The 26,613-nt window shown below is 41.6% G+C and overlaps 1 protein-coding gene across 2 annotated transcripts in view; it reads left to right on the forward strand.

The window, feature by feature from the left end:
* STX18 (syntaxin 18) overlaps positions 1-26,613 on the forward strand; it is a 108,037-nt gene that overhangs the window by 60,543 nt on the left and 20,881 nt on the right. For both annotated transcript variants that reach the window (XM_075194652.1, XM_075194653.1), the window contains exons 3-7: positions 2,261-2,373; positions 9,177-9,254; positions 9,345-9,411; positions 14,279-14,397; positions 15,138-15,223. In XM_075194652.1, coding sequence (XP_075050753.1) covers positions 2,261-2,373; positions 9,177-9,254; positions 9,345-9,411; positions 14,279-14,397; positions 15,138-15,223 — 463 coding nt within the window. The remainder of the gene's footprint in view (positions 1-2,260; positions 2,374-9,176; positions 9,255-9,344; positions 9,412-14,278; positions 14,398-15,137; positions 15,224-26,613) is intronic.

Genomic DNA, 26,613 nt, shown 5'->3' on the forward strand with positions numbered 1-26,613 from the left:
TCCTGTGTCTTCAAACAAATTTCTTCCCCTGGTCTCAGAAATAAAGATATCTCTCTTACTAACATACCCACAATATAAAAAATAGCACAGGGTGTTTATATAATTGCAAATATACATACATTTGCAATTATATAAATAAGCGCCCTGCGCTATTTCCTTTTATAAATAACTTATGGTATAAATTTAATTGGTGATCCAGTCACAGTATAGCCTTACGTTTAGGAAACGGAGAGTTCACATGACTCATTGCACGTGTTCTTAGATGGAATAGAACAATCAGTGGAGATATAAAACACCTGGATATAAGTAACGTGCTTTCTTTGCAATTGAAAATTATGTATTCTAAGAAATAATGTAGCCCCTTAATGGTAAAATAAAATGAATAAATGGAAATACTGGGTAATCGTACTCACGTTTCCGAAGATGAAAATCCCGACACTCTTGACTGCCCCCTTAATTGCATAAATCTAACAGTGGAGCTTTCGTTATTAAGGGGGCAGTCGACCTTTCAAGTGACGTGAATGTCACTGTCAACATGTCCGGCATAAGAACATAGCTTCAGTCATTTTTGTAGCAAATCGAAATTCGGTGCAGGTCTGAATTAATCCATTCAGAATATTGGGCCGAAGTCAAGAGTGTTGGGATTCTCCTCTTCAAAAACACCTACCCCACCCTAGTACTCTGCTTTCTGCAGTTAATGGACTTAACTGTAAAATATATGAAAATTAGGAGCAATAGAGTATAGTATTCACGCTACATATTATCCATCATACTTGTGGTTTTGTGGATAAGGGTGTCTTTGCGTAGTGCTTAAAGCTAGTAATGTAAGCTCTACCAGACAGGATTCTCTCCTCCTGGTGTCTCATGCCTGTCTTCCTCGTACATCCTTGTAGTCATGTCTTTAGCTGAATCCTCCACTACCTCATGCTATTATTGCTAGCTCATAATAACCATTCCTGGAGGGCTTTCTTATGTTTACTTGTGTTCCTGTCACTGTTCTTATCTGTATCTGTCATTATGTTGTACTCTTGTTTGTCATATCTGTAAGATGATTGTGCGGCTCTATGGAATCTGTGCGCCTTGTAAATGATGATGCTTTATTTAATTATGTATTTGGTATGTTAATACTTAGTGCTGAAGGTGTATCCACAGCTTACAGAAATTATTTTACCCTTTCCCTGTGGTGCTGTTATTAATATTCTGGATCAAACATCTCTTAACCTAGCACCATCTGTTCCACAAAAACAGAAATGTTTTGAGAAATGTGTTGTGTGGATTCTAGACATTATCCCAACATTGTCTCATACATAGGGTTACCTTATGAGGGGGTAGGTGAAGGTATACAATAATATTGAGTGAGCATCAACATGTTATACACATATACATTTCATGTTGAAATTATAACTCTTATTATATTTGGATCGATCCCTCACCTCCACTCACTGCTTTGTTTCACCAACATCATTACATTTGAAAGTCTGTGTGGTAACTATCTGAACCGAGTTGTTTAAATGTAATGTCTATGAAATGGCCTAGTGGCCGCAGTGCTGTGTAGCCTCCGCGAATTGTAAATCTGGTGGTAAAACATGAGATGGCATTTAGTAAGAACCCAAAATTATACTTGTACGTGCGCACAAGTAGTCTGCACACGTAATTCCTCCATCTAGTATTGAACAAAGCAGAATTAAACTTGCATGGCTCTTATGATCCTCATTGGGGGGGGGGGGGGGGGGGGTTCAAATGGTTGGTGTAGTTGTAATAACATCAGAAAATCTTTGATAATAAGCAGATGGTCAGTATATATGTGTTGCTCCTTTGCTTGATCTGCGTTCTTGTTAGAATTTCAGGATCATTCCACACGGGGAAACATAGGTAGGACGCTTAACACAGCATAAATGACGAATGCAGGTTGCCTCTGCTCCGTTGAGTCGTCTTTCAGTGTTTTCCCCGTATAAACAGTCCTTGCTCTCTTCATAGGGATCGGTGATCCCTTTTTTTAAAGTCCCATCTGAGCTGCTCTGTTGAATGGAATTTAACTCGGATATAGGGACAACCTTTAATGTCCTAATACATCTGTACACCAATTACTTCTGTCCTGGCAAACCAGCCACCTACAGTTTCTCTAAATAAATGTACAATATATACATATAGCTACCCTGAGAAACTTCTCCACCACATAAAAATACTGCAGGTTCCATAGGCTGGTAAATGATATACTCTGCTTGTTTATGATGGTTTTTATTGGCTTTTTGCTTTTCAGTCATGTGTCAAAATATTCTCGTATGACTGATACAGAACGGGATCAGATAGATCAGGATGCACAAACCTTCATGAGAACATGCGCTGATGCTATCCAACAGCTTAGAACAGAAGGTAAGTGCTGAGCTTTATTATAAATAGTCTATTACATTATTGCTGGTACATATAATGTATGTGTATAGGGCAGCACGGTGACGTAGTGGTTAACACTTCTGCCTCACAGCACTGGGGTTATGAAGTCAATTCCCGACCATGGCCTTATCTGTGTGGAATTTGTATGTTCTCCCTGTGTTTGCGTGGGTTTCCTCCGGGTGCTCCGCTTTCCTCCCACACTCCAAAAACATACTAGTAGGTTAATTGGCTGCTATTAAATTGACCCTAGTCTGTCTCTCTCTCTGTCTGTGTGTGTGTTAGGGAATTTAGACTGTAAGCGCCAATGGGGCAGGGACTGATGTGAATGAGTTCTCTGTACAGCGCTGCGGAATTTGTGGCGCTATATAAATAAATGTTGTGATGATGATGATGTGTCGCCTGGACACATGGGCTGTCAGAATGTGATAAGAGCAATGAATGACCATATAAAATGATTAAGTCACTTTTTCCAGGAAAGGGCAGCAAACCAAGTAGCTTTGTTGTTTCACCTTTTCACTGATGATTTTCCCAACCTTTCAGAAGCTCCCTGGGAGCAGGCACCCTGAACGTTATTTTGGAAATAATGGAACACAATAAAGCCTGTGTGACCCTTTATATATGTGCATGATATATGTTCTGTATGCAGAGTGTAATTCTCACTACCTTTTGATATCCTGATACATACCAACTGTACAGTACCACTTTTGTTTTGTATGAGTGTAAATCTGGCTATACATGGGCTTGATCCTGCCTCTAAACCAAAGCAACAGCCACTGACCACAACATATGAGATCTGGTTATTTTCATGTGCTCGTAGAGATCAAAGGATGCTGTAAAATCCTTATTTCGTTAGTCACATGCACATCTTAAGCTGGAGGCTGTGCAAGAGTATTACAGAAAATAAACTTTTACTCTTAAGAAATACCAGGCTCTACGCTGGTTTATTTCTTTTATTATTGCTGAGTGGGACGTGCGCCAGTTTGTGTAGCATATCTTATAGATGGAATTGTTCTGCACATGGTCTGAAATTGGGCACATGCATAGGCGCATGGACTCGCTGGACATGGTAGGAGAGGAGTGTGCAATCTCAGGTCACGTGCAGATCAGCAGAAACCATACAGAACTAGAAGGCGTAGTGCATACAGCAGGCCTGGCCGACCTGTGGCTCTCCAGGTGTTGTAAAACTTCAAGTCCCAGCATGCCTTGCCAGTTATCCACTGGCAAAGCATGCTGGGGCTTGTAGTTTCACTACATCTGGAGAGCCACAGGTTAGCCAGGCCTGGCATAGAGAGTGTGGGCTCTTACAATCGAAGAGGTGAGGGGAACGTATTGCATTAGGCAGCATGTAATAAGCGAACAAAAAGCAGGTGTAGAACCTAATGGCAAGTGTTATCTTTAAATCTCTGGTTTTATTTAACTGTCAAAAATGAACTGTATTTTGGAAGTGGCTTAATTGCAATAATAAAATATAAGTTTGTGTTGGGGGTTTGCAGTTTAGCAAAATTGCTGTCCACGTATTTGTACATTACATACAAGCAATGCATTCAGCCCAAGGTCCTTTCTTATATGAGGTCTCCCTCCTTGACCCCACCAGGCTGCGCACACAGAGTAGTGTTAGGGATAAGTGTGCTCACTGAAAGTAGTGTCAACGCTCCAGCATGAGGCGACAGGCTGGTGTAAGAACCTGCTCATCCTCTACATTCCAAGGCATTATCTGCTGCTCAGTCAGTGCACCCACCTAGGTTACACGTGATGGGTACTGGAGCACTGCTATTCATGTCATGTTTACAGAGTTTGATTAACGTGCACTTTAGCTGCATTATAAATAGTATTTCAATAAATATTCACTTCTGAAGCCTAGGTAATAAGAACCGTTGGTAAGAATAACATCTGACCTGCAGAATGGGGGAGGGAGTGGACATTGCCAGTGATATAAATCTAGAAAACCTGTCTGTGTCCTTGGAAATTAGGGACAGTGGACAGATCTGCTCCTGGTAGACCCGTCACAGCCCCGCTCAGTCCAGATCTGCTTCCCTCTCTTCTGATTACAGTCCGTTTTGAATTACTCACAAATGTTAAGCTTCATAGTTATCCCCCTCCACTACCAGAGCTGTCTGCTGACTTTGTGTGTCGGGGGCTATACCACTTTTTACATGTTTTGCTCTGCGTCTCAGTTAAAGGGTTAAGACATATTTGATACCAGACCAGGTATAAACTTGCCAGTGTGTTGCCTTCATTTCCTGTGCATTGGTATTCTTCTTCCAGCTCCGCATGTGAGAAACCATATTACAGCGAGCAGTGGCAGGGCATCTGGGGACAAGGGGTCATCTGAAGCAATCTTGCTCTGGGCTTTCTGAATGGCTTTCCATAACAATAAGCCGTGTGATCAAAGTTGCGCAGTCATCCGTGCCTGAAATGTCCCATTATCCTACCCTCCTGTCTATGTAGCTCCTGCTACTGGGTGGTAATGAGAAACTGTTCATCGATGAGCCCAATGTCTCCCTCATTCACATAAATGTAATATTTGCAGATTAATTTTGAAGGGGGTTGTGAGAGATATTGGTGTAAAGTTTTTTTTTTTTTTGTTTTGTTTTTACAGTCATATCGCAGAAATGAAGCAGAAAATATATAATTATCTTGGCATTGCAGTTCGAGTGCTGAGTTTATGTGCAGCCTATTAACGCACCCCTCGTTTTACTGGAATGGTAATAATGGGAATATTGTTATCCTGTCAGCGTGATGGATGTTCTGTGCTTGTCTCGCATACAGTTCTCAAGAATTTGGAATAATAATGTAAATATTTCCAGGGATATAGTTTTTCGAACGTTAAGTTAGATTGTTAGGTTGTTGTATAAAACTGGTGCTAATTGAGCAAGCATTCAGGGTTGTTGAATTGGTGTAGGGTATTGTATTTCCAGAGCAGAGCTTTGATCAGGGCTTTGCCTGGATGATTATATTGCAAACACATTCATTTTCTTTCATTTTGCTATCGGATAATTATTAGTGTATCTCGTTTATAAACTCTGTAGTTGCAATATCACGAAATCCAAACATCATCTATAGCAGCGTTTCTTAACTGCAGTCCTCACACCTCCCCGACAGGTCATGTTTTCAGGATTTCGTTAATCATGCACAGGTGGGTTAATTTATTTGGCTGGGCAGTGGCGGACCCCGGGGGGGGGGGGGGCGATCGGGGCAATGCCCCCCCCCTCCCTAGCAGGGACTTGCTGCCGGCGGCTGCACAGTATGTGCAGGTGGGTTCAGCAGTGACAGTGTGCTGCCCGGCTGCTCTGATTGTGTTTTAAACACAGAGTAGCCTGACAGCACACTGTCACTGCTGAGCGGACCTGCACATACTGTGCAGCCGCCCGTAGCCTTAGATGTCGGAAAGGGGGCGGGGCCTAAATCGCCCCCCTAAATCGCCCGGGGTATAGCAATTTTCTAGATCCGCCCCTGTGGCTGGGTCAGTAATTATCTCACCTTTTTCTATAGGCAGAAGTCCTCAATATATGAGCTGTTGGGGAGGTGTGAGAACTGGAGTTAAGAAACACTGATCTATGGGGTTAATATAAATGTGTTTGCAAAAAGCTATAATAGAAGTGTTTCAATATATACAACAGCGATGTTTCTTTCATTCAGAGGTCCTTAGAAATGGGTCCTTCTGCTTTGCCGTTTTCCGTAATATACAGTACCTTAGGGGTTAATCCACTCTTTAGCTTTAGAAATGCTATTTCCCAAGATGTTTGAGTGTTACTACTTCACAGGATCAGAGGTGACCACCTTAAATCACAGACAGGATAATCTCCTTTTGGAAGATGAAGTCACTCCAAATAGATGAGCACTGTCTAATCTCTGCTTAGCTCCCGGCTGCTGCAGGTCTCCACTTCGTTCAAGCTGATTCAACACCCCATGTGTATATCCGCTCCTGGATTGAATTTGCTAACGCGTTTCGTCTAACTTAGACTTTTCAAGGCCCAGCCACAGTGAGTTTGTTAGACCCAGTACAATGTGTGACAGATCCAGAGGAACTTGTGGCTGACATGTTGTGCATTGCTGCATTAAAGCGAGCAGGTACCCAGCAAATGCAGCGAGTAGTGCATGGAGGGTAAAATAAAAAACTTTAATTTTACTTCTCATGGAACACTGCCCAAACTAAAAATGCAGTTATTTGTTAACTGTGGGTACCCCTCTGACACCCTCATACTCTGCACTGTAGAGATCCCTCAGGAAATTGGACTCCCACATTGGAAGGAAAAATTTGGAGTAGGCTGCAAATAGTACCTTATGTCAGCACCCCCTACTTTTTCATAGTCGCGCTACTTCAAACCACTGGCACACTAAAAATTGGCTCTGGATCTTTGACATCGACGGAATTGTCAACCTTATAACGGAGCAGGAGGTGAGGTCGACATAGGGCTCTATTTTTTACCTGCTCCAGGTTTTGCAGTTTTTTTGAGACCATTTTCTGGCAATGGTCTGTAGTTGGTCAGTGAGATCATTGTATCATAGAGCACTAATGCAGCTGAAGTCATACCTGACAGTAATCAGGCTGACTTGCAAACTTGCTACACAGACATTAGTAAGTCCTTAATGATTAAATATAGGATGTACGGAGTATAAACATCTGTAGTGAAGTTGTATTTTGTAACTAATCAAAGCAATTGCTTCTAAAAATAACTAAGGCTTTGTACTCAAAGCTTTGAACATTCAAAAACTGAGCAAAAAGCCTATTCAGCAAATTATTCCTCTCAAACGTGTGTGTGTGTATATGTGTGTACCGAAATATTTTATATATTTTCCAACTCGCCAGTGTATATTTCGAAATCAGGGAGTCGGAACCTGGATAGCCTTATTTCTTCATTTGTGTGGGGGTGGGGGTATGGTAGGGTTTAGATTTGTTTGTCTACACTATGTAGATCGAAGGCTGATGGAGATTTGGCTCTTCCAAATCTTTGATTATATTACTATGCTGCTCAGCTCATCCATTTCATCAGTTGCGTGGTTACTCAGAAAACCCATCAAACCTACCTGGATCTAAGTGAACAAGCGGGGTCCTCTGGAAGTGGGGCTTTGCCTTTATCTCACTTAGGGGTATGGTTGGTGGGTATCTTAGGAAAAGGGGATCCCCAATTCTGCATTCTACTGTTATCTAGAATTAAGACACGCACTCAATTTTCAGTTTTCTTCTTTCTTACCTCTGATTCAACCATCTCATTTGAAGAGTCTTCTATATAAGGTGGGCACTCAAAACACTATATATCGGTTGTCTACTCAAACCTTAACTTTTCAGTGGCCCCTGATGGTCTAGATAAACTTAGAACTAAATGGGAAGTAGATTTCGGCCCACGTTTAGATGAGGAGTGGTGTTCTATGCTTAAGTCTTGTCTTTATAATGCTACGTCTTGTCTACATTGGCAACAGATTCATTTATATATATTACAAAGAGTATACCATACTCCGACTGGTCTGTACCGGATGGGTAGGAAAAATAGCTCGTTCTGTCCCAAATGCTGTTTCCCAGTGGCTGATTTTTGGCATTTGCTATGGGACTACCCAGTAGTAAACAGATTTTGGTCTAAGGTATTTGAGTGTGTTCTTAATACTGTTCCCCTGGCCCTTTATATGGGCCCTAATTTGTGCCCTTATGGTATTTCTCTAGAAGATATTAGAAATGAATACATAGCTGGGTATATCTTTAATCTTATGACATTGGCTAAAGTGGTGATAGCACAGGCTTGGCTTCCTCCTGGCCCATTAGAGTTCTATAAATGGAAAGCGCTTATTAATGCCACTATGCAACATGAAAGATTCATGTATTCTCGCAGGAAGGCTAAATCAAAATATTGTAATATATGGTTCAGATGGTACTCTTCTAGATGTTACCGTATTTTTCGCACCTAGTTTTTAGAGGAGGAAAACGGGGGAAAAAAATATTCTGAACCAAATGGCACTGCTAATATGGCTATGAGGTGTCAGTCCATGTGTTCGAATGAATAGCAATAATAAAGTCTTGTACAGATCCTTAATCGAGAATACCTGGTTGCCGTGGGGACGCTCAAGCGTCCTGCTGCCGGGCGGATGTCTCTCTTCTCCAGTGGTAAGTGTGCGCATGCGAGTGACGTGGTGCCGCTGAACGAGTGGTTGTGAAGTAAAATCGACAATACCTGGTTGCCTATAACGTCACTCGCATGCGCACACTTACCCCTGGAGAATCGAGGCATCCGCCTGGCAGCAGGACACTTGAGCGTCCCCACGGCAACCAGGTATTCTCGATTTAAGGATCTGTACAAGGCTTTTTTTTTTTTTTTTTAGTATTCGCTCCATAAGACGCACACACTTTTTTGGGGGGAAAAAGTGCGTCTTATGGAGCGAAAAATACGGTATGTTGGCGCAGATGATCTGGTATTTTCTGATTTATTAGAGGAAGGGGAGAGGGGGGTTTTCTGGATGGTCTGTTCCGTGCATATTTTGTTAATATCTTTATATAATAAGTGTGAATATATACATATAAGGTATTTGTGGTGAGTTGACCTTGTTTTGTCTTGTTGTCTTTCATTGTGTTTGTTTTTGTTCTATTTCTTTTGAGAATTATTTTTTTTATAACATTATTGAATTCGTAGCTTGTATTCTCAATGAGTATTGACTGTATATGAATGTATCCACTATGTGGAGGTGATCAAATATATTCAATAATGTGTGTGTTTCGTGTTTAATATAGATATATAGCCACTCATTTGGAATTGTCTAATCTTGTAAGTACATTTTTTCTTTACCTTTTGCTACAGCATGTAAGGAGAACATTTCTTCTCAAGTTAAAGAACACAGACTTGCGGTCTTGGATTTAATTGAAGAATATTTAAAAAGTAGGTTTTAAGATGTCTGTCTTGCAGTTGTAGCAACAATAATTAACAGAGCATAACATGGTCCAATGAATCTTTCATATTTCTGTGCAGGAGTGTGTAAACTCTACTCCGAGCAGCGTGCCATCAGAGTGAAACGTGTCGTTGACAAGAAAAGATTGTGAGTATTGAGGGATTTATAGTTCAATCATTACACATTCAATTTGTTGTGTGGACTGCAGAGCTCTTATCTCAAAAATGCGTTTGTGCGAGCGCCCGCTTGCTGATGCAGCACCACGGACTGTATGGGTTGGCTTAAGCGTTCAAACGGTAGGCCCAGGGCATAGCTTACTTACTGTGGGCACACACCAGATCATGGATACAGCCCACCTACAAGCACAAATCACCTCCATACACACCTAAAACCATACATGCTACATAAAATTGGGTCTTCATATGCTCACAAAATAAAACGTCCACTTTCCTTGAGCAAACTTTTTTGTTTGGCAGACTTAACCAACCTGCTGGATGGCTCCACTGATCTACTGGACCTGCTGATCTGGTCAAACCATAGTCACTTTTCACATCCAAAGCTGTCTCCAATAACCCCATGTTTCCTCTGATCCACGGCTCTCTGATTCTCCATCTGAACACTTCTCATGGTCAACTCCCATAGTTAGTCCTCTGCTCTTTGCACTAAACCACAACCCTGATTAGTTGTCCTCTCCCCCTCCCGATGCAGCCTTTGGTACTCTCCTATTCCTACAATTGACTGCCCAGCGCTTCTTTCTTGGCTGTCTTTGTCCCCTAGTTCTCAGCCTCAGCTCCAATGTCCACCCCTCCTCTAGCTGTAGTACCACTTTTCTTTTTTTAATAAACCCCAGGTTCTCTGAACTGTGATCCACTACCCGCTTTTCTAATTATCTTTACCTATTTGCCCTTGCTGCCCACTCATCCTAAGTCTAACCAATAGTTCCTAATTTTATTGCAAACCAAAACATTTAGTTTCTACTTATGGGCAGATTTGCCTTAGGATTGCCATTGGGCTTAGTTGATTTAAACTAGGCTCTCTTAACTCTGGTCCTTAAGAACCCTATCAAGTAGTGTTTTGAGTATATATGTGTGTATAGCATGGTGGCTAAGTGGTTAGCACTTCTGCCTCACAGCACTGGGGTCATGAGTTCAATTCCTGACCATGGCCTTATCTGTGCGGGGTTTGTATGTTCTCCCCGTGTTTGCGTGGGTTTCCTCCGGGTACTCCAGTCTCCTCCCACACTCCAAAAACTACTGGTAGGTTAATTGGATGCTAGCAAATTGACCCTAGTCTGTGTGTTAGGGAATTTAGACTGTAAGCTCCAATGGGGCAGGGACTGATGTGAGTGAGTTCTCTGTACAGCGCTGCGGAATTAGTGGCGCTATATAAAAACGTGCACTGAAAACTCACCTCTTCCGTAAAGCCTACCAACCATCCACTTAACCACCTCTCCTCCTCCACTCGCCCTCCCGTCTCTCTTTTGGCTCCCCTTGTGCCTGTTCTGTCCAACCTCCTTTAGGATGTAAGCTCACATGAGCAGGGCCGTCTTCCCTCCTGTCTCCTCACCTGTTCTTCTACTCCGTGCTTATTGTATTACCCTGTGTGGAGCTTTTGAAGTATTGATATTTTTGTTTATTGGTCTGTACTGTTTCACCCTGTATAGTCCACTTTTTGTACTGTGTACGGCGCTGCGGATACCTCGTGGCGCCTAACAAATAAAAGATAATAATAATAATAAATAAATGGTGATGTATATGTTAAATGGATGTATATTTATGCATCACTAATATATAGATACATACATACATATATACACATATACACACAATGTCACTACTTACCTTAAACATATTTGGGGTTGTTGAAGACTAGAGCTGCTGAACATATGTATAAAGGGCTGTTTCCATTGAACATTCAATGCTGCTTGTAAAATGAACCATTGATCTCTATGACCACCTGTCTTGCTTGTTCATATTTTGTGATTATGGAGGAATCTGTGGATGAGCAGTAGTGTTGTCATTGGGAACAATGATCACCCAATCGCCAGGCAGTATTAAGGAGCGCATAATGTTTCAATAGGCAGTGCTCCAATTTCAACTTGCCCTAATTTGTTACCAGAATTGTACATGTCCAGGCTGTACATGCCAGAAACGGGTCACATTAATGGAATATACATTTCTGGAATATTTCTGATTTAATTTCCAGTGCATCAATTTATCAATTTTTTTTTTATTTTTTTATAAACAGGAAAATCTCTGATTAGAAAAATGCTAAATCACTGATACTTACTGGCCCTCGAGGCCTGATTTTTTTTTTCCTTGTCTTAGAAGATACAAAATGCATAAAATAACACATTACTGCATAGATATCTAATACTTTTACATAATAATTCATATGAGAGAGACGTACCACCTCGTTATAACTAAATCCCTACTGTAGCTCGGAGGCTTCAAATAAAACATAAAAAGATCTTTTACAAATGGGACCGTATTTAACATAAAACACTTTCTCTCCACGGAGCATTTAAATGTGTTCCACTATTTTCCCATACAGTATTAGAGGAGACTTAATGTGATAATTACAAATGCTTTTATCTTGTTAATAGATTTTCTTTGTGCTAGTGCATCAGAGGCATTTTGTTCCTTTTCAATTAAAAACTATTATGATCCATAATTGAGATAGTAACAATAAAAAAAAAAATACTGTGATTGGAGCTTTAATGGGAAACTCAATTATTTCTCTTTCTAAATAAGTGTGTTATGTGCAGGTAATGTAAATCTTTTATTGCTAATAATAGCTAAGCCAGTCTTTTGTTTCATTATGTTTATCATGGTTTGGTAAAGAAATATATGAATATCAATATATAGCTCATAACCTCCTTTCATACAGAGCTTCCTGTTTAATTATTTGTGGTCTGTGAAAATAGTTTGATTTGGTCCGAGATTTGCAGGCCACAAATCGTCCACATGTCCTGTTTTATTTTATAAACCACTTTTATCTTTGCCACTTTTCAACACCCTGTACTGGCTTCCTCGGTCCTCCTGAATCCATTTCATATTACTCACCCTTGCCTATAGAGACCTCAACAACACCACCAGTTCATACATCTCAAATCTCATATCAAAATACTTTCCCTCCCGCCCTCTTAGATCTACCTCTGACCTGCGCCTTGTCTCGTCTCTGGTAACCACCTCTCACTCCTGCCTACAAGACTTCTCCCGTGCTGCTCCCCACTTATGGAATTCCCTACCACGCCCAATCAGACTTTAAGACAGCCTTCAAATCTTTAGATGCTCTCTAAAAACCCATCTCTTTTTTTAAAGCTTACCTTATCCCTGATGATACTGTTCACATTAATACACTCTCACAGCTGTTCCCACTCTAAGTCTCACTCGCTCCTCTTGTTTCAGCTGTGCCCTCTTCCACTTAGAATGTAAGCTAATAACAAAAAGAAAAGAGCGCTAGGTTAAATGCTTATAAATAAATGTATTAAAGCAAATAACAGAAATAAATACATATAAAACACAGAGTGACTATCAGAAATGGTAACCAGCACCTCAGGACATAATTAAAACACATGAGTAACAAGTAAGATCTTATAAACATACACCTCTCTATCCAAAGGGATGGTTGTACTGGAAACACAGTTCTAATTATAGCTGAACAACCAAAATGGCGATCCTAATATATTTCTCGACTCCAAAAAGCTTATCACAACTGGGTATGGAAAAGCATTTGTAATGAGAAGCAATGAATTGCAAAATCAACGGGAGGAAATGATCCGGACCGTTTGATATGTTGAACTCATACTCCAGCTTGTGGAGGGAGGAAACCAACAACCATCCTTGGAACCAGTCTGCCAACAAGTGATCAAAACTAGAAACAACTTTGTAACTTATGACCAGGGCCGGATTAAGGGAATGGAGGCCCCTGGGCTAAGGGCGCCTCCATTCCCCCGTGAGGCCCCCAATGTGAGCCACCCGCCGCTCCCCCCCCCAAGCGCTTACCTGTCAGTTCAGTCCTCCGTCCCCGGCGCGCTGTAAGCTCCTTACTGAGGAGATCTCGCGAGAGTTCACTCGCGAGATCTCCTCAGTAAACAGATTACTGAGCGCCGGGGACAGAGGACTGAACTGACTGTGCTCAGCAGCATTGATCGGGCTGGGGGCCCCCTGGATGCCCGAGGCCCCTGGGCTATAGCCCAGTTAGACCTCTGGTTAATCCGGCCCTGCTTATGACAGCTATGTGTGAAAGTAATATTGATGTAAAGCAATATAATGCATAAGCCACAAGGATAGATGCTCCAGATCTTTTACGGTCGTAATTAGCGCCCATATTGTGGTTTTTTTCTGAATGTAAGCTCTCTAATGAGCAGGGTCCTTCATATCCTTTGTTTTCATGTCTGTTTTGTATGTCACTGTTTTATGTGTGTTCTGTTTTCCCTGCTGTACGGTGCTGTGGAGCACTGTGGCGCCTTACATATCTACGTTATTAATAATAACCGCCCATCCCTCAGGTAAACAGATTGCTTGGCTATGTGAATTTGTCCACACAGCACTAACGTACTTTTGTTGGGAAATAATTTGTCCTTATAGGGCACTTCTTGGTGAATAAACCAGTTCTAGTCACGTGTCTGAGAGGTTTTCAATAAAACATCTATTTCTTGGGGTATTCTTCTTCTATTTTCATGATTCAGTCACAACGGACACCATGTCTCATTGTATAAAGATAAAGCCGATACTTCTGCCTAATAATAACCTTTCAATGTAATTTGATCACTGACCCACACAGCCATCGTATTGTTATAAAAGTTTTAGCAGCAGAATGGAGACGCACACGTGCTACCATTGTAGTACATAATATAACCTGGCATTCATGAGCGCCACCTACACAATCTTTGGCGCAATGGATGAAGGTTTTACTAGTTCCAACTGTGATGTTCAACAGGAGATTGCTTCTACATGTATTCTATTAGTGTTTGTAAATCAATTGTTTATGTTGGGCTTTGCACGTGTAGATCCCGGTTAGAACCAGAGCAAGTCCACAAGATAAAGACATGGCACGCGGCAAAAACCATCACCATAGGGAATCTAGAGGGAAAGGAGCAAGGGAAGCCAGCTGCGGAAGAAAACTCTGGTGAGACCCCTAATCTGTTGCTTTTTGCAGTATATCATTGTATGTTCTATTTCTATTTTTTTTTATTTATTTAAACCCTTAAGAATAGCATATTGATGTTTTAAACGTGGTTGAACTTTGCTGTCTTAACTTTCCTTGTATGTTTAAAAATATTCTGATACCTGAGTTATTCATAAGCTACTGTCTACATTGCCAGAAATTAATGGGTATCCATCTAAAAATGATTGTGTGTAATTAGAAAGATGTGCTGCCTACTTGAGAACCTCTTGATACTCAAAATAAGACTTGAGTCTGAAATCTCATGTTGAAAATTGAGAAGCAGGGTTGACAGGCTATGAATAACAGACATTTCCTAGCAACATCTGTAACTATGGGAACGATCAGCGCAGTTCACACCTGTCAATTGAAATTAATAGTGTCTTTCTGAGTTTTCAACTGGCAGTTCCAGGCAGGCGTCCAACTTTTAAGTATCCAGCGTTATCCATCCAGCATTGTTATTTTAAGTAGGCTATATCATTTTTGAGTTTAGTTAAATTTATAAGAGTGATGATTAAAATGATTTGTAGGTTATTGTAGTATTAATCGATTTTGTGTGGCCTTCATAGACTCGTATTATGACATCATTTTATACAGGAATTCAATTTATAAAAATGTACAGATTACATCTGTAATAAATAAGTCGTACATAATGACTATCCTGGGTATGTGACTATAATTCTTTTGTGTTCCTCCTTGGACAGACAGGACAGTGCCTGATGCACAGAACACATCTAATGTTTGGGATGACGGTCGAGGGGAAGAACTGTCTCCAGAGGAGATTCAGATGGTAATTGCTGCTTTTTCATTTTTACAATGTTTTTGTCTGTTGTATCTGGACAATCTATAGTATTCATCCACTCTTAGGGGTGTATTCAATTGTCAGCGTTAACGCTGCAAAACGAGCGCTCGAAAAATCTTACCGTTAATACGGTAATTAGCTGAAATTCCGCGAGTAAACTACCGTATTAACGGTTTTCGTGCACAATATTACCGTATAAGCGGTAATATTTTTCGAGCGCTCGTTTTGCAGCGTTAACGCTGACAATTGAATACTCCCCTTAGGGGTAAATGTATCAAGCTGAGAGTTTTCAGGCGGGTTTGAAAAAACAATCGGATTCTAGCTATCATTTATTTAATACATTCTACAAAATGATAGCTAGAATCTGATTGGTTGCTATAGGCAGCATCTCTACTTTTCAAACCTGCCGGAACACTCTCAGCTTGATACATTTACCCCCTAGACTAGGTACACACTGAGAAAATACCTTGGTCGGAAAATTCTTTAAACGATTGTACCTACAACTGAAGGTCCGATCAGTCTGGTGATTCATCCATACACACTGACACGATTTACCCTCAGATCTGTGCTCTTCATCTGGTCCATCATCTGGTCCTCTAGTCTTCAAAGAATGACAGCACAATATTCAATTATTCATTCTTGTCACACTGATTAAAACCGCCTAGTTATAGCTTATCTACATGTCCTAACGAATTTCGTTAGCTTCTGTGACTCTGAAACGAAACATTCTGTCTCGGAACGAACAAATAATTTCTTTCTACGGCACTCTCTACATCTATTCACCGGGACATTCATTGCTAGCATTGGCTGAAAAGAGCCTGAGCATGACTGCATACACACTACATGATTGGTCAGAAAATATTAAACCGTACGAACAACCAAATGAGCCGACAATCGACACTTTGGAACGTCAATTGACCACTGTGTCGCTATATACACTAAGCCAACTTCCGACAGAGTGGTCGTATGTCGGCTGATTTGCCCGGTTATTGGACGAATACGGTCCAGTGTGTAGCTAGCTTTATTCACTGTTTTACTTGTTTGGATTGGAGTAAGAATTATTGTGTATTTTATGTGCATTTAAAAGATCAATAGTAATTTTAAGTGATATTTTTTTCATCTCAAAATGGTGGCAAAATAAATGATGACATTATAAACTTTTGGGACACTTTTGAAGATGTTTACAAGCAACCCAAATGTGCTTATTTAAAATGTTCCTGTCGTGTAGTGTTGAAAATTCTTAACATTCAATAATACAACTTGAGGAAATATTGCAGTGTATAGTTATTAACCCATACAACATCCTTGGGGTAATCTGCTATAAACCTGTGGCCTTTGCTATCTCCTCTCCCGCTAAAATATCTCAAATATGCGGTTATTATGGGCTGAAGATCCTGTGACGCTAATCAGATGTGGTGAGAGCTGGCAAACGTTCTCCTGTTCCTCAAAGCTTCTCTGTAGGACAGAGCACTTGGGATGTTCACACTCATGAATAATATACATGCCCAGGAGGTGGCTAACAGGCAAGCAAGTAAAAGCTGAATTTAGAGGAAACTGCTCTTCCGGAAGATCTTGGTATTGTATTTGAATAGCTTGCTGGGAAACTAATGAATGTATGTTTACTGTCTGTGCAACTTAGCTTGGTCCCATATGGAGGTGCGTTTCCTCTCCCTCCGATGAAGGATGAGGTGGAGTAGGCACTCTCAGGTCTCCATTCAGTTCAATGAGTGGTGTTCTGCAAAGCTACTTATGCCCTTTTCACGCTTCTAAAGCTGGGTACACACTACGGAATTTTCCGACCAATGTGTTTATAATGATTTAATGAACAACTGAAAAAGTCCCCGTCAGCATGCAGATTCATGTGTACACTATATACATGTTTTACAAGATTTACCATCAGATTTGTGCTCGTCATTTGTCATAAACGTCGGCTGAAAAGGTTGTGACTCTGTAAACTCTATGGAGATCGTGAAAGCATACACAGTGCAGGATTGGATGGACGTTGTTCATAGCTGAATGAGATTTATAGTTCTACTGTACAATCCAAGCAAACGATGGTCGGTGCTTTGGAAGGACTATAGTTCTTTGTCTAAGTGTACACACTGATGCAATGTCTGGCTGAACGGTTGGTTATCGGGTGATTGGCCCGATAGTTGGCTGAAAATACTGTAATGTGTACCCAGCCTTAGATGTGGTGAGCAGGATTTAATGCACTCAATTAAATGTACTATCTATATGCATGCGCAGATAAAAGATCACAACCTACAGACTCCACCACTTCAGATCGACTGCAGGAAAAGGACGATGCACCTATATAGTTTCCTTAATTGTGCTAATAAGCATTTATGGATATATTAGTGCATTACAAAAGTTCAGAATTATATTTTGGTATTCCATGACGTTTGACCTGTCCAAATCGCAAGCATCCTTCCACTAGACACACGCATTTGCACAATAAACATAAAGCCGGTCACTTTTATAATTCTGTAATAGTTAGGACATCTTGTATATAGTTTCCAGCTCTGAGCGCTGGTTTTTAATGTTTGTTTTTTTTGTTTTAAAAAAAAAAACAACAAAAACCTTTCCTGGATATAACGGGAGAGCTCATCTGATACTCTTACAGCCAATATGAACTATTCAATGCTTACTATTAGCAGATGTGTATACAGTCTGCTCAGCATTCTCTAGGTTAGGTGGGCGTTTTGACTCTTCCTCTTTATATGCAATATGTTCAGCACTTCATGTGGCTACCACATAATATCAGGGGTCTGCCAGGTTTATTCGCTCCTGCTTGTATGTATATTCACACAATCTCTCCAGAGCAAAGAGGGCTGGCGCATGTTGTATACATTAGGATTACCGGCTACTAAAACAACTTGGGGCCCATTTATGGTTCCAGCACGGTATCCATCACTATGTATCGCTGCAAATCAGTGACTCGTAATGAAGTTCCACTGCACATTACCATGCTGGGAGCCCCAGTGAAGACCCTCTCCCTTTCTCCTTGATGTAACACTTTCCCTCTTCACCGGCAGCCAGACTGACTTCAGCTTGAAAAAGAAAGTAACGCCCATCCTTGGTGCTACTTTCCTGCAAAAAGAAAGCTTTTCACATCTTAAAAAAATCGATGAATGCTTCATCCCCATAGAGGTCTACAGGGACAGCAGTAAGCTTGGATAATTATATTGAGACTGGAGAAATCTCTGAAAGTGGTGACAGAGCGTTTTGCCAGAGTGTTGGCTGTTCGCCGCTTGTTAAGTAGACCCCCTGATCTGAAACTCTGTTTCTCCCCTATTGTACTGTAGTGCTAGCAAGTAAGATATAGTATATATTTTTCTCTACCCATTACCAATTCTAACACATTATTATGCACTGTTGCATTAGGCAATAGAAAAGTTGGTATTTTCTGACCTGCATGTGAAAATATTTGTGATATTTAATACATCTGCCTTTATTACCACTTCACATTTTGAAACTACTAGATTGCTTTGCAGTGTATTAATTACATTTAATAAACCATCCTCACATTTTTCAAGGGTAAATCTTGTTTGTTGAACTGGATAGTTTACCCAGTGCCTGTACATGTGTAAGCTCCACCCATTCCTTTCACTGTCATTCATTGTACTTACTACTTTGCCCAAACCTCTGTGCAGGATGGGTCCCCTGCACTTATGGCAGAGTAAAATGTTCCCTATTGTTGAATGAATTTGGACTTTCTAAATATATTAAGTGATATTTTTTTTCTTCTCTGCAACCAGCTTATTAGCTAAAATTATTATCTAAAGTAATGTACAAATTCTTATGTTTTTTTTTTCCTTGATTCTATTCCTATTGTTATAAGACAAAGCAGCAGTCAACCTTAGCTGGGAGTAGGATGAATTATCTTGTGCAGTGTATGAAGCTGAAGCACAGACAATGCAGCATAGAAGATGGATATCTCCAGTTAGAATCTTAAAAAGATTGAAACTTTACTCATGTAAACCACACTACTTGGCTCTAGTTGTACAATGGCAGCTTGCCTGAGACAGTGTGAGAGATGGAAGACGTAGATTCACACAATTAACAAATGAATAAAGGATTATTACAAATGTATGTCCTGTGGCAGGTTATAATATGTATAAAGTCAGCGAGCTCTCCCGGCATTATCCCCTGTATGTCAGTATGTTTGTTATCTTGTCAGGGAAATCAAAATGACTGTATTGTAGATAAATGATAAGATTACACCAGTCACCTGGACACAGTGAAAGCAGCCAGTTTTATCAGTTCACTAGCAAACAGTGACATTACTGAGGCATGGATATTATATCCGTTATATAGTGCGTCTCAAGTACTGCTTTAATATATTGATGGGGCTGCATTCTCCATTTTATCAACCTCAGAATATCCATTGTGTAGGTGATAGGACCGATATTTTATTGTTTCTGATCCAGGTACGATGTAATAAAAATGCCAATTTCCATCAGGTTTTCTATAAAACAACCAGTGTTGCTCTGATCTGCCAATCTTTTTTATTTCTACAGTCCTATTTCAATTTATGCAAGCTAAAATATAGCTGATCCGTGGCACCCGAATGTTTTCTAGTATTAAAAGAAAAAAAAAAGTAAAGAACCCAATAAATTTGGCATTGCATCTGCTTTGTAAAGAGCTACATTTTATGTGTACACCATCCTTTACATCACAGTTAGTGCTTTTGATGTGTGTGTGTCAATATTTTTAAATCTTTTTATTGACAGTCTGTCATAGTAACAGTAAATCCTTCACCCCCGAAAGAAAAGAAAAAAATAGCCCAAGGTACATTATTGCAATGTCCAATACAGTATAGTACAATACAGATCAAGTAGTTATTGAATAACAAGAGATAAGAAGTAGTATTACTACATACATATTCATCTAACCAAATTAAACCTGACAGATCATAACAAATAAAAAGAAGCTGCATTCCACCAACAAGGCAATGCAAAACGTACGCTGAATGTGGAAATTACTGAATTAGAACACTAATAAACTGCATAACAGAGTAGAATAGAAGAGAGCAGATGTGCGACGGGTGCCTAGAACGACATCTGAGCATTAGATAGGTATGGTATTGTGACAGGATGGACCGCCTACGCCACCCTGTCTGTTGTTGCTGGGCTGGGCTTACTTTGCCACCGTTCCCTTTCGTTATCCCAAATGCACCCTCATGCTGCAGTAGGAGGGGCTTATAATGCTGCCACCACTGAACTCCTTTATGGCGCTCAGAACCACGTTCCTTCTGGGTAACTGTCACGTCTGGTGTACTCCTGTGCTGGTACACTTGGGCTGGTAACTCTGGACCTCTTACTATGGGTCAGGGTTGCTGTGGATGGATCCTCCCTGGCCCATCGCACTGACCAGAGCTGCAGGTAGCAGACAGAGCGGTGGTACTGGAAAGCTTGGGTCCAAACCTCAGAATCAGCTGGAGAACGGATTAGATTTAGGGTCTAATCGTCAGGTCACAGGATTACAACAATATTGGAGTTGTCAAGCAGGTCTTTGAAGCAGATGTTTATTGCTCAAGTGTCCTGACAAGGACAGTCCCACTGATTTAAGGTATCAGTGGTCAGGTCAGATGGAACATCAGAATGATACATTTCAGTGTACAAGTCAGTGCATTATACCTTTCAGACACATGCTATTTTTAGTAGAGATGAGCGCACTCGGATTTATGAAATCCGAGCCCACCCGAACGTTGCCGATCCGAATCGGCTCCGAGACAGATCCGGGTATTAGAGCCTCAGTTTCAGATTTGAATTTGGCGCCGACTCATAATCCCGTTGTCGGATCTCGCGATACTCGGATCCTATAAATTCCCCGCTAGTCGCCGCCATCTTCACTCGGGCATTGATCAGGGAAGAGGGAGGGTGTTAGGTGGTCCTCTGTCCTGCTATATCTCGTGCTGTTCTGTGCTGTTCTGTGCTGTTCTGTGCTGTGCTGTGCTGTGCTGTGCTCAGTCCAGTGGTGCTGTGTCCTGTGCTCTGTCCTTCTGAGGTCAGTGGTGCTGCTGGGTCCTGTGCTCTGTCCTTCTGAGGTCAGTGGTGCTGCTGGGTCCTGTGCTCTGTGCTTCTAAGGGCATAGTTATTTCCCCAATATTCCCCTGTGTTTAAAAAAATACCAAAAACTAATTAAATTTTTTTTTAATTACCACAAAATTTGCACAACCAATCCTGCAGTATAAGCCCATTGGTACTGCAATATTACCAAGTTCACACATTCAGCAGTAAAAGTCCATTGGTACTGCAATATTACCAAGTTCACACATTCTGCAGTATCTTGTGCTACATATAATGGAGACCAAAAATTTGGAGGATAAAGTAGGGAAAGATCAAGACCCACTTCCTCCGAATGCTGAAGCTGCTGCCACTAGTCATGACATAGACGATGAAATGCCATCAACGTCGTCTTCCAAGCCCGATGCCCAATCTCGTAGTACCGGGCATGTAAAATCCAAAAAGCCCAAGTTAAGAAAAAGTAGCAAAAAGAGAAACTTAAAATCATCTGAGGAGAAACGTAAAGTTGCCAATATGCCATTTACGACACGGAGTGGCAAGGAACGGCTTAGGCCCTGGCCCGTGTTCATGACTAGTGGTTCAGCTGCACCCACGGATCTTATCCCTCCTCCTCCTCCCCCCCCCTACAAAAAATTGAAGAGAGTTATGCTGTCAGCAACAAAACAGCAAACAACTCTGCCTTCTAAAGATCCTCAAGGCGAGTTTAAGGGTGTTGGTGGTTGTCAAGCCTGACCTTCCCATCACTGTACGGGAAGAGGTGGCTCGGGAGGAGCCTATTGATGATGTAGCTGGCGCTGTGGAGGAACTTGATGATGAGGATGGTGATGTGGTTATTGTAAATGAGGCACCAGGGGGGGAAACAGCTGATGTCCATGGGATGAAAAAGCCCATCGTCATGCCTGGTCAGAAGACCAAAAAATGCACCTCTTCGGTCTGGAGTTATTTTTATCCAAATCCAGACAACCAATGTATGGCCATATGTAGCTTATGTAAAGCTCAAATAAGCAGGGGTAAGGATCTTGCCCACCTAGGAACATCCTCCCTTATACGTCACCTGAATAACCTTCATAGTTCAGTGGTTAGTTCAGGAACTGGGGCTAGGACCCTCATCGGTACAGGGACACCTAAATCCTGTTGTCCAGTTGGATACACACCAGCAACACCCTCCTCGTCAACTTCCTCCACAATCTCCATCAGATTCAGTCTTGCAGCCCAAGTCAGCAGCCAGACTGAGTCCTCCTTAATACGGGATTCATCCGAGGAATCCTGCAGCGGTACGCCTACTACTTGCACTGCTGCTGTTGCTGCTGTTAGTCGGTCATCTTCCCAGATGGGAAGTCGTAAGACCGCTAAGTCTTTCACAAAACAATTGACCGTCCAACAGTCGTTTGCCATGACCACCAAATACGATAGTAGTCACCCTATTGCAAAGCGTATAACTGCGGCTGTAACTGCAATGTTGGTGTTAGACGTGCGCCCGGTGTCCGCCATCAGTGGAGTGGGATTTAGAGGGTTGATGGAGGTATTGTGTCCCCGGTACCAAATCCGTTGAGATTCCACTTCACTAGGCAGTCGATACCAAAAATGTACAGAGAAGTACGATCAAGTATCCTCAGTGCTCTAAAAAATGCGGTTGTACCCACTGTCCACTTAACCACGGACATGTGGACAAGTGGTTCTGGGCAAACGAAGGACTATATGACTGTGACAGCCCACTGGGTAGATGCATCCCCTTCCGCAGCAACAGCTGCATCAGTAGCAGCATCTACAAAATGGCTGCTCGTGCAAAGGCAGGCAACATTGTGTATTACAGGCTTTAATAAGAGGCACAACGCTGACAACATATTAGAGAAACTGAGGGAAATTATCTCCCAGTGGCTTTACCCCACTTAGACTCTCATGGGGATTTGTGGTGTCAGACAATGCCAGTAACATTGTGCGGGCATTAAATATGGGCAATTTCCAGCACGTCCCATGTTTTGCCCACACCATTAATTTGGTGGTGCAGCATTACCTCAAGAGTGACAGGGGTGTGCAGGAGATGCTTGCGGTGGCGCGCAAAATTGCTGGACACTTTCGGCATTCAGCCAGTGCCTACCGCAGACTAGAGGCACATCAAAAAAGCATGAACCTGCCCTGCCATCACCTCAAACAAGAGGTTGTGATGCGCTGGAACTCCACCCTCTATATGCTGCAGAGGATGGAGGAGCAGCAAAAGGCCATTCAGGCCTACACAGCCACCTACGACATAGGCAAAGGAGTGGGGATGCGCCTCAGTCAAGCGCAGTGGAGACTGATTTCCGTGTTGTGCAAGGTTCTGCAGCCATTTGAACTTGCCACACGAGAAGTCAGTTCCGACACTGCCAGCTTGAGTCAGGTCATTCCCCTGATCAGGCTGTTGCAGAAGCAGCTGGAGAAAGTGAGGGAGGAGCTGGTAAGCCATTGCGATTACACCAAGCATGTAGCTCTTGTGGATGTAGCCCTTCGTACGCTTTGCCAGGATCCGAGGGTGGTCACTCTTTTAAAGTCAGAGGAATACATTCTGGCCACCGTGCTCGATCCTCGGTTTAAAGCGTATGTTGTGTCTCTGTTTCCGGCGGACACAAGTCTACAGCGGTGCAAGTCTACACCCTCATTTTCTTCCACATCTATGGCTGCGAGGAAAAAGCTCAGTTTTCCCAAAAGAGGCGCTGGTGGGGATGCTGATAACATCTGGTCCGGACTGAAGGACCTGCCAACCATTGCAGACATGTCTACTCTCGCTGCATTGGATGCTGTCACAATAGAAAAAATTGTGGATGATTACTTTGCTGACACCATCCAAGTAGACATGTCAGACAGTCCATATTGTTACTGGCAGGAAAAAAAGGCAGTTTGGAAGCCCCTGTACAAACTGGCTCTATTTTACCTGAGTTGTCCCCCCTCCAGTGTGTACTCGGAAAGAGTTTTTAGTGCAGCGGGGAACCTGGTCAGTGAGCGGCGAAGGAGGTTGCTTCCTCATAATGTTGAAAAAATGATGTTTATAAAAATGAATAATCAATTCCTCAATGAAGTACAGCACTGCCCTCCAGATAGTACAGAGGGACCTGTGGTTGTGGAGTCCAGCGGGGACGAATTGATAATGTGTGATGAGGAGGAAGTACACACTGTAGGGGGAGAGGAATCAGAGGTTGAGGATGAGGACGACATCTTGCCTCAGTAGAGCCTGTTTAGTCTGTACAGGGAGAGTTGAATAGCTTTTTTGGTGTGGGGGCCCAAACAAACCAATCATTTCAGCCAAAGTTGTTTGGTAGGCCCTGTCGCTGAAATGATTGGTTTGTTAAAGTGTGCATGTCTTATTTCAACAACATAAGGGTGGGTGTGAGCGCCCAAGGACAATTCCATCTTGGATTTTTTTTTTTTGCATTATATGACCAATCAACAGTCGTTTGCCATGTTCAAAAAGTAAAACCAAATTTAAACAAATTCAAGAAATTAAACCAGAAGTAAAATGCCCTGTCATAATTTAAAACAAGAGGTATTGACGTGCTCTAAAACTACTGTATTGTTTATATTTGAAGGCTTGAGTCTTTCAATAAAAAAGTAACTGTCCATTGCACGAATATTTGCAACAGGGACAATTTTAGGGTTAAGAAAGTCAGCTAATAACACTTCGACGCTGTCTATCTTTATAAACACTACACTTGGAAGTTGGAGGAGGTATTGTGGCCCCGGCACCAAATTTACTACCGGGGCCACTCCACTGTGCAGTCCATATTTAGGTGTATCAGATATTAAACAACGGTGACAGTTGATGCCCAATTTTTTAATTATATTGTTGGCGCTGTAAAAAATTGTGTTCCGGGCACACCACACTACGCAGTCCATACCTTTTTTTGGTGGAATTCTGACCCGTGGAGGGTTTTTTAATTATATTGTGGCCTCGGTACCAAATTGTGTACCGGGGCCACCACACTACGCAGTCAAGATAGATAGATGCGTATCATAGATAAAGTACATTCAGGGGCAAATTGAAAAATATTCAAAATGCACTGACATTATCAAAAACAAGAGGTTGTCACACGCTGAAACTCCAACATGTATATGATGGAGAGGATGGAGGAGCAGCCGTATGTGCAGTGTAATGCAGACCTGTTGAAGGTTTTTTATATATTTTATTGTGGTGCCCAGTGCCTACTACTCTACGCAGTCCAGATACTATTTTTGGGTGTAATGCAGACCTGTTGAAGGTTTTCTATATATTATATTGTGGTGGCCAGTGGCCAGTCCTCTACGCAGTCCAGATACTATTTTTGGGTGTAATTCAGACCTGTTGAAGGTTTTCTATATATTTTTTATTGTGGTGCCCAGTGCCCACTACTCTACGCAGTCCAGATACTATTTTTGGGTGTAATTCTGACCTGTTGAAGGTTTTCTATATATTATATTGTGGTGGCCAGTGGCCAGTCCTCTATGCAGTCCAGATACTATTTTTGGGTGTAATGCAGACCTGTTGAAGGTTTTCTATATATTATATTGTGGTGGCCAGTGGCCAGTCCTCTACGCAGTACAGATACTATTTTTGGTTGTAATTCAGACCTGTTGAAAGTTCTCTATATTTTTTATTGTGGTGCCCACCACTCTACGCATTCCAGATACTATTTTTGGGTGTAATTCAGACCTGTTGAAGGTTTTCTATATATTATATTGTGGTGGCCAGTGGCCAGTCCTCTACGCAGTCCAGATACTATTTTTGGGTGTAATTCAGACCAGTTGATGGGTTTTTAATTGTATTGTGGGGAACACTCCTCTACGCAGTCCACAAAGATACCTCGTTGCAAGGTTTTGTACTAAAAAAAAATTATTGTGAGGTGTTCAGAATAGCCTTTAAATTAGTGGAAATTATTGTTATTGGATGTTATTGAGGTTAATAATAGCGTAGGAGTGAAAATAAGCCCAAAAACTTGATTTTTTTTTTAACTTTTTATGCTTTTTTCAAAAAAAATCCGAATCCAAAACCTTAAATCCGAACCAAAACCTTTCGGCAGATGTTTTGCGAACCCAAAACATCGAGAAAATCCGGATCCAAAACACGAGACCTCAAAAGTCGCCGGTGCACATCCCTAATTTTTAGCATCAGGATATGCTCTATTTACACAAACATAGATTTACATGCATTGCAAAGCCACTAATATTTATACTTTGCTATGAAATTCTTAAAAACCTTGCTGTGATTTCCTGGATCTGATTTCAGAGGCAGGAGACCCACTAGCAAATCAAAAGGTCTGACTGGCATGAATAGTTCAGACAGTCGCCGAATACACATTCCCACAGAACAACAAATAAAAACCAAAACAAGCTAATTCCCCA

The sequence above is a fragment of the Mixophyes fleayi genome, chromosome 1 (genome assembly GCF_038048845.1).
Source record: "Mixophyes fleayi isolate aMixFle1 chromosome 1, aMixFle1.hap1, whole genome shotgun sequence".
Classification (NCBI taxonomy): domain Eukaryota; kingdom Metazoa; phylum Chordata; class Amphibia; order Anura; family Limnodynastidae; genus Mixophyes; species Mixophyes fleayi.